The 11,686-nt window shown below is 33.7% G+C and overlaps 1 protein-coding gene across 1 annotated transcript; it reads right to left on the bottom strand.

Annotated features, from left to right (window-relative positions):
- Nucleotides 1-1,015: 1,015 nt before the first annotated feature.
- On the bottom strand, nt 1,016-3,407 carry LOC128235097 (guanylate-binding protein 1-like). The gene is made up of 4 exons (XM_052949833.1): nt 2,975-3,407; nt 1,976-2,202; nt 1,682-1,760; nt 1,016-1,431 (listed from the first exon to the last, which is right to left on the bottom strand). The coding sequence occupies exons 1-4, from the start codon at nt 3,405-3,407 to the stop codon at nt 1,016-1,018; spliced, it is 1,155 nt and encodes a 384-aa protein (XP_052805793.1).
- Between the last annotated feature and the right edge of the window lie 8,279 nt (nt 3,408-11,686).

Raw genomic sequence — 11,686 nt, 5'->3', positions numbered from 1 at the left:
ATAACGCATATAAAAATAAATGCGACAAAGAAACATACAGTTTTGCAAATATACTGTTTGTTAGATACGGCCAAACCGTTATGCACGTACCGTTTTGCATACACATCATGTTGGTACAAAAACACTTATCGTTTAGTACACACCGTTCTGAAATGTTTGCACAGATATCGTTGTGTTTGCTATAAAAGTATTTACCGTCTAGCAACAAAAGAACATAATGTGTTTTGACAAAAAGTCACATACCGGTTCGCACATTAACAATTTTACTAACAAACGCACATACAATTTTGCTACAAACCAGAAACCGATTTTCTTCGAAGGCTCATATCCTTTTACCGTTTGCTAAAACCGTTTGACATATATATCGTTTTACTACAAAAGCATACACCAATTTACACATGCTGTTTTGCCGTTTTGTATGCTTTAAATCATAGACTGTCTTCCACATTAGTTAATGCATGTATACCGTTTTGCTACAAAAGCGCATATCATTTTGCACATAACGTCTTGCGACAATAAGCACATACCATGTTGCTTCAAAAAGCGCATACCAGTTCACTACAAAAGCACAAACCGTTTTGCTACAAACATATCCTTAATCTTGAAGTATGTGAATAATGGGCACACTGTAACCAACGACCATAAAAATTTAAAAACAGTATAAATCACGCAAAACTTTCTTCTTATCTATCAAGAGTTTTAAAACATCATATTTACATATGAAAGTACAGTATAGTATGATAACACGTGTCAGCAATATAATGTACTGGATAACAAAAACATCTTTATAAATTCACACAAACCAAAAAGTAAAACATGTAACCGAAGTCGACTATTTTCTAGCATAATAACAGTATACCACAAAAAATTCTAAAATGTATATTGGTCCCAACTGTATTCTCCTGTTTTATATATCTATATCTTATTTTCGTACACATTTAGGGTCAAAAATGTGTGTGATGGAGTCACATATTTTAGAAACATGGTTATGATATATGTCTGAGTGTGTTCTGTTTTAAAGTATTGGACATTTTGGTGGTTTTTGTTCCTTTCCTTTTGGGGTATTTCGTTGTTCACCGTTTCCTTGCATGATCGGCATGACCGGTTTTGGCTTTGGGATTGGCTTCGGAATCGTCGGACCCTTCGTGAGTTTCGCCTGTTTGTAGATATTATTCCAGGCGTCAAACTCTGCTACAAGTTGCTTATAGTATGTGTCGTCTTCTGATAACTCGGTCTTAGCCTGCTCCATTTCTTGTAACTTCATTTCCAGATTCTCAATGATTTCAGATCCAAGACTCATCAGCCCATCCTTTTCATCTTTTTTAAATGACTCAAGTGCCTTCTTTTTACTTGATTGTTCTCCTTTTGTAACATCTGCAAACTCCATTGGCAAAACAACTGATCCAGATGAAAGGCGATGTAACTGATGTTCTAAAAACACAGGTTGGTATTTAATAATCTTTTCAGAGATATAATAAAAGTTAAAATGCCCTCCCTCATCAAATGCAATATCAGTTAATCATGCCCCCTACCCTAATCTCAAGTGTAAATAATGAATGCCATAAATCATTTTTAATTAAGGGTTCCTTCTTTTTCGTGCATTGCTTTTATTTGCATTGGTACATATCATCGTATTTTCATTAAAATATGATGCTATTCGGTTAATGGTCATAAATCATACCATTTTTTTCCTTAACCATTTTGTAGACAAGTTGTTCTTCGACCTTTCCATCCATATATCCCTGCAAAGCGGCTCTAGTCTGTAGAGTACCATACATTAATGATAAACCATACACTCAAATCTTTTATCGTAAGGATCATAAGAAATGCGTTAGCATAAATAACAAATTTGTATATATATTTAAATAATCAACGACAGTCACCACTTGTTTTCCAAAAGAATTCATTCGCATTATAAAATATTGGATTCTGCTCTTAGAAAATTATTGGAAGTAATGTCCAATTATCTATTTACCTTTGATCCAAGGTAAAGTTCTTGCTTTGTAAATTCATCAGTAAGAGTGTTGATGTCTGCTATGTATTCGCTGTAGCCGTCCACATGAGCATACTTCTTCTCTCTGATTTTCAGTTGAATTTTTTTGTCGAGCTTTTCTAGAGACCTTCTGCATCTCTCAAGGGAGTCTCTCTCTACGATTGACTTGAAACGTTTCAATTGATTTTCAAAACATTCCTGAAAGAAATCTGCGTTACATGACACATACGCATTTGTTAAACACAATTTGTTCTACTATAGTTTTCTACCGAAAAAAACCCACCAAATTTACTCTGCAATGTCAGTATTCAATTGGATATTATGTCGTACTATTTATGCGGTACTAAAAACAAATGCATACAAACTCACGGACGCTTTTCTGTGAAATAAGTCACTGTCATCTACAACAACAAGTTCCTTTAGTTTATTGACAGCAATGTCCATGCAATCATTGTGATATCTCTCAAGCCCGCTCTCATTTGGTATGTGTTTGTTTATCCTCTTTTTCATTTCTTTTTGGTAGCATTCTGACGCTTTCCTTACTGCAAACTGATTTTCCTTGTCAGCCATTAGTTTCATAGCATCTTGTAAACACGGCGCCGTGTTTTCCTTCACGTAATTCATGTAGCTTATTATGATCGTTTTCAGCACAGGATAAAGACAAGCATTTAAAGAATATGAATATATGTTTTTTTTAGATTTTCCTTGTGCGTTTTAGTTCTTGGTAATGTAAAAAGTGTAAAAAAAAAGTTGAATATTTGGCCTATTTCATTAAATATTTTTCGATTTTTTTAAATTTGTTTCAACATCATATATAATACCAAGTTCATTTTGACCTCATAACCAGAACTAGATTTTAACATTGGCATACAGCATAAACCATTTTATGCTAAGACTATACCTAAATCAATAATGAAACGGGACCCGGGTCCCTTAAAAGAGAGCAATATATATTTGATCGGTATTTGAGTTGTTACTTACTTCTGCCGTTTATGGGCTTGCCTGATTTGAGTTTCAACGGGCTACAGTCACATAGGTATTTGTGCAAGTCGTTTACCCGTTGCAAAAACTCTTGGTCAATCTCATTATCCGGCATTGATTTTAGTTTTTCGGGCTTTGTGCATTGAATAGGGAGTGCAATGCATTTCCTTTTCTTGAAATATCGTTTAATAAGTCGCCTTGGTTCGTTGTACTCCTTGACACTGTCAGATTTCCCAGTCTTGTAAACCAGCAGTTGTTCAAGGTGTTCATCATAAGATGTATCAGATGTTAAATTGAAATCTCGTAAAACTAGAGCGAAATTTGGAAAGAAGAAATCAAGAATACTGTCGTGTTCACTTGCACTTCTTGCAACTGACACGTTAGATTGAATCACATTCAGAAATCTGTAAAATATTAACATCCAGCAATGCATTATGATTACAATCTAGCGGTTAATGATATAACTCTTACTAAGGCCGTTTGTCTGACGTGGTTTTACTACTTGATCAAGCAAGAATAATTTGAGATGCTATTTTCTCGTTTAATTTATGTAATAATCCAAGCGAACAAACTGGGCGGCCGCCTCTAAGTAGCGTATTTGCAAGGACAAAATGAAATCTGCGCATCCCTTTAAGCAAACCAATGTAGGCATTCAAACGAAACAAACTACAACACTTTTTAACAACAGACGAATGGCGGATACATGTATTCATCAAAACAAAGTTGATATACTGATGTTCAATGATAAAACTGTTCTCGATGTTAAACCAGATTTTCAAAACGTTTATATATAATTTTAACGATAACAAATGTTTTATCAATTTTACTACCTCCCGCTGGTCTTAGAATATACTTGAAAAGAAAACGTAACCCTTGATAATTTGATTTTTTACCGAAATTTCGTGATGTCTGAGGCATCAAGGATGCCTTTTGTATTGTATACAAGGACATTGCACAGCAATGTGGCAATAAGGAATATCCACCACGCCACGGAATGTCTATAATTGATTGTGTAATCGAAACAAAAATAGAGAAAAGATCATGGACTATTAAAAATGATACGTGAAAACGTTGGAATAAAAAAATGTCGTATTCAGTGGTCCAGTACATAAAAACACAGTTTGCTTTGACTATAGTTTGCATAGATGAGCATGGTGGTTTGCCAATCGACGTGTAATAGGTAAACCTCATATGAGGCCAAAATAACAATGTTTAGGTTATCAGTCACCGCCGCAGTCGTTTGTCCCAAAACTGGTTCTTTTTTAAACTATGAACATTTACTGGTATTTTACCTATAACACATGTTTTAAGTTGCTTAGAGAATATTTAAAGTATGATCATAACATAATATGGACATTTTCGCTTTCGGTTATAAGTTTGCAGACGAAAGAGGTATAACGTTAAAATAAATTATTACCTGTTTAAGCCACGCACTAAGCTTTGTAAAATATACTTGTTTTTAATCACAAATAAAGAAACATTGTTTGATTGCATAAGGCCTGCATCTTAGGTCCCACCAGATTCATGTTTCGTTGCGCGGAGCAGATTTACCGTTCCTATTTTTTTTGAAACTGTATTTTTTTATTTTGTGCGCCCGCTCCCATATTTTAATCGCCAGCCAGATTTTTTGTTAAAATGTCTTTTTAAAGACTGAAGACATTAACGATTATATTTTTTCTACGCTGGTTTATGTGTTTTTATTAAGGGAAGTCTCAAATTGACACTATTTTCACAGTCCGAAAACCTGGTAACAAAATGTAGGGATTTTAGGGGGATCCATTTATGCCAATTTAAGGTTTTAAAACATTAGCTTGAAGCATATCAAACAACTGATAGTTAAAGTTGATACTTTAATTGTGTGGTGCACGCTTTTCTCAAATAAAAAAATGGAAATTTTTAGATTTTGTTTGAAACAGGTAAAAAAATATGCACTAATGCAAAAATGAAATAGAAGTATAGTTTCATACCCATTCGTTCAAGAAATTCAAACAAATCCACATTAAAGGGATGTAAAATATAAAAAAATACCATTATATGAACCTGTTTTGATGGATTGGAATAGAAGAAACCAGTGGCTTAAGGCTTATGATCAATATTAAATTAGTTTGTGTATAAGTAAGTATTTTAAGTGTTAAAGTTTACATATTCTTTTGTTTAAAATATTTTTACTGCAGAAATGCTCAATATCAACGAAAAAAAAAAAAAAAAAGCTGAAAAAGCAAGTGTGTATACATTTCGGACTTCAACTATTTCGGATAAATATTTAAAAGTCAGCTTAAAGGGATGTGTTTCAATTTATCTACTTTGTTTAGACTGAATTTGATACTGATTATTTTTTTGTTATAAATAGTTAGTCAAATAATGAAAAGCTTTACATAAAAACTATATTTATGTATGCCTTTTTTAGTTTATAAATAGATTTTTCTTAGAGAATAGGTATTATAATTCATATTAATAAAATTAAGTTTGGTAATATTTTAAACTAATGAAACTTTAACATTAATGCTTAAACTTTCAACAAGTGTAATTGATAGCATCATTCTAGTATCAACATTTAATGTATTTAAAGAAAGGGTTTGGTTAGTAAAGTAATATTAATATTGTGGCTAAGATTTCAAAATGACACATACTGGAGATTCTTTTTGGATGGAAACCGGAATGATGAACAATGACTCAAGAATTATTTGAATCGAGTTAAAATGCAAATGAACAGAATTTTATTTTATGGCATTGATGCTGAAAACGACAACTTCACCTAATATTAACATGAGTCATTGTTTGGTCCAAAATGATTTATCAAGGTCATTTTTTGACAAATATGGTATTATTACACAAATGTAGTTCTTAAACCAATATTCATTTCAAGGTTAATCAAAGGTCCATTAAGCTTAAACCTGTTTCTCAGATATATATTAATTAAAATGACATGCGATTCTAACTTTTAATCTAATATGACAAAAAGATGACTGCAGTTTGCTTTATTTCACATCATGATCACTCAATAGAGCTAGAGTGAGAGAAGTGTAGTGGTATAGGTGATTGTCTGACTACTTCTACCCAAGAGGGAATGGGTTGGAATCCCAAGTTGGAAAACAGAGTTCACAGGTCAGTTGATGTATCCTGCTTGCAATCAAAGAGAAAAGCTGTATGTTGGGCACCTGTAAAATAGAAGACACATAAATATTTACTATTAACCATAAAACGTGAAATTTGTTTGTAAAATAGTCTTCCATTTTTTTCAAATACAATATTTGATAATAGTTCTTATAAAAGTACAAATTTAACTTTTTAGTTAAATACTGTGTCAAACTTCGAATTGAAATGAAATGCCTGCACTGACAGTGATATTTTGTAATAGTTATGATTTCATATACGAGGGTACTGGTAAACAAGAGGGCCATAATGGCCCTAAATCGTTCACCTGAGTAAAATAGTTTAACCTTTATAATCAATATAGCTTAATATTTGGTCTCAAAGAATATTGAAAAACATACTGGTCAAACATGTTGCCTGGATAATCAATGACAGGACTTGTCACCGTTGCCTGCACACTGACAGGACTTGTCACAGTTTCCTGCACACTGACAGAATTTTGTTCACTTACCTGCACACTGACAGGACTTGATGATTGACTACACACTGACAGACTTTGATTCTCATACTTGCACACTGACAGGATTTTGTTCAGTTGCCTGCACACTGACAGGACTTGATAATTGACTGCACACTGACAGCACTTGGTACAGATACCTGCACACTGACAGGACTTTGTTCAATTGCCTTCACACACACATGACTTCGTTCAATTGCCTGCACACTGACAAAACTATGTCAAATTGCTTGCACACTGAAAGAACTTTTAGTATAGATACACAAACAAAAAACAGTGCACCATCTAATAAAATCAATAAACTGCCTTAAGCTCTAATCAAATATCAGACCACATTCAGCACCTTCCACTAATATCATTGCTTCTTCCATCTAGGTAAACATCACCTTCCATCACATGTTCAAAATCAAAATTTTCTTAAAAGACATTAAGCCTTATTCAATATCCACACAAAAGATAAGATTGTAGCTTAGAATAATCAACATAAAGTTCAATGGAAAAGTCTGATTTTTAAATTTATCATTATGTAAAAATGCAAATAATAATAATTATTTTAATCTATGAACCTAAAAAAAGAACAATAATAACCTTTAAATGACTATGTTGAAGACTTAATAAGATTTAAAATATATTCCCTTGTTAATAAAAATAGAAAATAGTGGAATCTCCAACATAAAGGGAGACCATATAGCAAGACTTGCTGCCCTTGCTTCAAGAGTACATAACTATCAGATTTTAACATTTTGGCCATTTTGTTGTTGTTGTTGTTGTTGTTGTTGATGATGATCAATCATGGCCTTTGGTGTATTTCTGTAGAGGGTCACCAAATGAAACTTTCTGTAACGTTTAATTTAATTTGGAGTGGTAGTTTTAGAAGAGATGGGTTTTTTTAAGCAAAATAGGAAGTTGGCCATTTTGTTGTTAGTGCTGTTGTTGTTTTTGTTGATCAGTTGTGACCCCTTGTTGTATTTTTGTAGAGGGTCACCTAAGAAAGCTTCCTGTAAAGTTTCATTGAATTTGGACTGATAGTTTCAAGGTGATGTTTTTTAAAGCAAAACAGGAAGTCGGCCATTTTGTTGTTGTTGTTGTTGATCAATCGTGACCCCTTGTTGTATTTTTGTAGAAGTCCACCCAAGGAAGCTTTCTGTGAAGATTCATTGAATTTTGGCTTGGTAGTTTCAGAGGAGAAGTTTTTTAAGCAATTGTTGACGGACGGACGGACGGACTGACTGACTGACTGACTGACTGACTGACGGAAGGACGGACTGACGAGCGCCGGACAAAGACCGATCACAATAGCTCACCTTGAGCTAAAAAGCAGTAGTTTGCAAGAAGCAGCAGCCAGTAGTTATTTTCTTCTTTCATATTTATTTTAATGGCAGTTGCATGTATTCCTGAAAGGCTTGGTCCTATAACAATAATAAATCTTAAAATAAGCATACGTCCCAATTACTGTTTGCATAGATAATGCAAAAATTCGTATACTCATATGCAGAGATATACAGTCTTACCCAATCCTTTTCAGGGCTGAGCCTTTCTTTCGAAATATTGCCTGCAATGAAAAACTTTATACTGTAAATCATATCAATAACAACAAAGGGTACTGTACATAGTGATAATTGACAATAGGTCTACCTATTCATAAAAGACAAATGTCATTTTTATAGTAAATATAATTGTATATTAAAACATATTTCAGTGTGTAAACTTACATAGCGTAAGGAAACAGTTCAAATAATATGCGCTTACTAAACTTTGTTTACATTTTGTACTTCCGGTTTTTTCAATCGAAGATAACAAAGTATTAACGAACGTAATAGTATAATACTGACAAGTATACCTTTTTATTCTATTTTAACATGTCAACGCCATAACATGCACAGTACAAGTCTAAATAAAAATGAAAACTTGAATACATTGTATTATCAAAATGTGTCATAACCTGATAACATTGAAACAGGAAACAGCTGCTTAAATGGGTCAAACCGTGCCGTAGCAACCGTAGACGACAAAAGGTTACCACCCACTATATTTATTAAAATAAATAGTAAATATCTTCTAGTATGATTTTTCGATTATTATTTTTTAAGTATACTCACATCTACGGTTTGTTTAGATTTTTGTCTGTTTACTCCTCCTTTTGAAGAGTAACTACGTACGAAGCTTTCGTACGAAGTGTTCGTACGAAATAATGTACGAAAGCGTTAATAAAACGGTTGCAGAAATCTTCGTACGCAAGTTCGTGCGAAGTGATCGTAGATTTCTGGTCTAGTTCGTACGAAGTTTTTAATAAAACTGGCCCCTATGAATAATCACGTATTGTTAAATAACGCCACTGTTCATAAAAGTAGTTCATTTTCCATTTGATTCATCAGTTAGATATGTGATATTTCTCTGGAGTATATGAATGACATTTTTTTAAATGTTGGTCACTTCCTGAATTAAAACGAGATGGATTATGAACATATTACACAATACTATATTCATTTTACCGCGTGCGACGTCACCTTTTAAAAACACACAATTCATTAAAAGTTTTGTAATAATATGGTGGCTCTTACCGTATATCACCCCTGTATTCATTCTTTTTATAAACGAAATTAAAACGATTAGCATATATTTTTATTTAAACTATTCCGGGAACTACTTTTCTCCATTGCATGTAGCGAGGAATATGGAATTGCTTTGTCAGTGTGGGGTATTCGGCCCATCATCAGCGCGGGCATTGCTCTTTGTCCCCTCGTCATTGAACCATTACGCATGCACATCAAAGCCTGATGGGTACTTTTTAAATAGAATGCAAACGTATCGGTGAGAACAGGAATACCGTAAGCATTACGTGAAGTTGAGATGATAGCATTTTGTATCTTATGCAACATGAACCCGAAAAGCTGTAGTAGCGCTGCATGGAATAAAGATTTTATGGTCGATATTATTAAAAGAAAACGGATCAGGTTTGTTAACTCATGTCAGACTGAAGCGGATGTAAGGAACAGATGGATTAGCCAGTGACGTAAATAAATGTTAATAAACATGAATATTTCGTGAAATATACTAAAAATTTTAGCTCTATAATCATTGTGAAAAAGGCTGCATGATGAGATGAATCACGCTCGAGTCCGGTTTCTGTGCAAAACCGATGATACATTCATTTATTATAATCATAACAAATGAATGTCTCATCTGTTTTTATATCACGAATGAATCAAGGTTAGGCTTTGATAAATCTTCTGTCTGACAGTGTGTCTCTTTGTCTGAACGTATAACAAAAATTATGACGACCTCTTACCTAGTGTTACATCACCATTTTAAAGAAAGCAAATTTCTTTGTATAAAGTGTTTATGTTTTGATTCTTAGTGAATATGTAATGTCGGTATTATTTTTACTTTATAAAGGATCTAAAACAGTTAGATATATAAATGCTGTTTTAAATTATCCCGAATACTTAATTTCTGCAATGAATGAAGCGAGTGAAATGGCTTTGCTTTGGCAGTTTGTTGTAAGTTTCATCTTTGGCGTAGGTGAAACAGGTAAGTATATTTTATTACTTTTTACAGGAAAAAAAGCAAGTGATAAAATAAAAGAACATACGTCGTCATATAGAATACACTTTTCTCCCACCTCAGTTGAGTAGATCCAATAATTGAGCTATGCTAGAAATTCTAATCTTGCCCACGGGCGAAGATGAAATGCCCGTATGGAACTTCTTTTTAATGGTCTCCACATTGTAATTACCTTCCTTGTTAAAGACTGTCGTCTGTAGAATTATGGAAACATTTTCTTGAGGTAATATTTAGAACGCTTATTAATTATTTCTCGCTTCAAATGTCACCATAAAACAGTTATCACGCACCTTTCAAGAAATAATGCTTCACTCTCCTTAGAACTATTTAACGACCGATTTGACTAATAACATCATCTGAATCTGCGCGCATATCCATGACAACCACAAATTATCGCATATCCATGCGCAATTATTTTTACTAAGCACAAAAGAGTTCCAGCAAAAAATACATTTTTACTTAATTTTGTTTAACTGAGTTGGGGGAAAAAGCATCTACCATGGCCGAGAGTGTAAGATAGGTTCATCCCGACCCTCGCGCAGGGTGTTTTGCAGAAACTCGGTAAACCTCGTTTCCGCAAAACACCAAACGCTCAGGTCGGGATGAACCTATCTTACACTCTCGGCCATGGAAGATACTTATATTATTCAACTCGTCGAGGAAATAAGGCCTTAGGCTTAATATACTCTAATTTATAAATGGATGCAATTTCATAAAAGGACGTTTATCACATAAATAATCTTTTAAAAGAGAATCATTTAAAGATGTTCAAGCTGTATCAACATGCGTTTTTCTTTGGAACTTTCTTTCTTCAACTGTTATTCATAAATGCTGCGCGTCTTTGTCTTTGAAAGGAATGCAAGAACCGATCTTGTCTTTCCAGAAAGGACTAACAATATCGACCCATGGCAAGCCTCGTTACTATCTACCGCACGTGACATCAGGTCCACATTCGAATCAGCATTATCTACAATAAAATGTTTTGCTTACTCCTTTTGTTGCACACGCCAATTAATCGGTATCTCTTTATCTGAAGCTAGATTACACAGTTTAAACCGAGCCAAGGTACTGTCATAATCCTTTTGGTCCCGTGTCGTATTTTCCTCACCTGCTCTGCCCGTCGTACTTCGAGAGGTGTCGTCAATGCTTCTTCATTTTATGCATTTAAGCATACGTTGCCAAAATACCAAGTTCGTTATTACACCTAAATTATAAAAAAGAATTTAAAAACAAAGCAGTGTTAATGGATTCAAAGTAATGAAGACGAAACATCAACATTTACGGCACGTTGCATGATTACAAATTAGCCCGATAATAAAGATAATTAAGATAACTCAATCATTAATTTCTAATTTGTGTTTCCACTGGTCGTTCATAGGTACAACACCAACCTCCATTCTTCATTTCGAATTTAAGTTACTCTTTTAAAACGTTTTGGATAAATAACAGACACTGCTTCGCGTGTGCACAGAGTGCCAAAATTGTGCGCATTTAGTAACATAATTGACATTTGCTTCATATCCGTCTGTCTTGAGTCT

The sequence above is a fragment of the Mya arenaria genome, chromosome 1 (genome assembly GCF_026914265.1).
Source record: "Mya arenaria isolate MELC-2E11 chromosome 1, ASM2691426v1".
In the NCBI taxonomy this organism is placed as follows: domain Eukaryota; kingdom Metazoa; phylum Mollusca; class Bivalvia; order Myida; family Myidae; genus Mya; species Mya arenaria.
The sequence above is the reverse complement of the archived record's forward strand: the minus strand, read 5'-3'. Positions and strand labels throughout refer to the sequence as shown.

Excerpts from the sequence above, each read along its gene's own strand:
- LOC128235097 (XM_052949833.1), bottom strand. The coding sequence starts at position 3,407 with ATGCATTGCTGGATGTTAATATTTTACAGATTTCTGAATGTGATTCAA. Across the intron at positions 1,761-1,975 it reads AACTTTACCTTGGATCAAAG|ACTAGAGCCGCTTTGCAGGG; the intron begins GTAAATAGATAA and ends GGTACTCTACAG. Across the intron at positions 1,432-1,681 it reads AATGGTTAAGGAAAAAAATG|AACATCAGTTACATCGCCTT; the intron begins GTATGATTTATG and ends CTGTGTTTTTAG.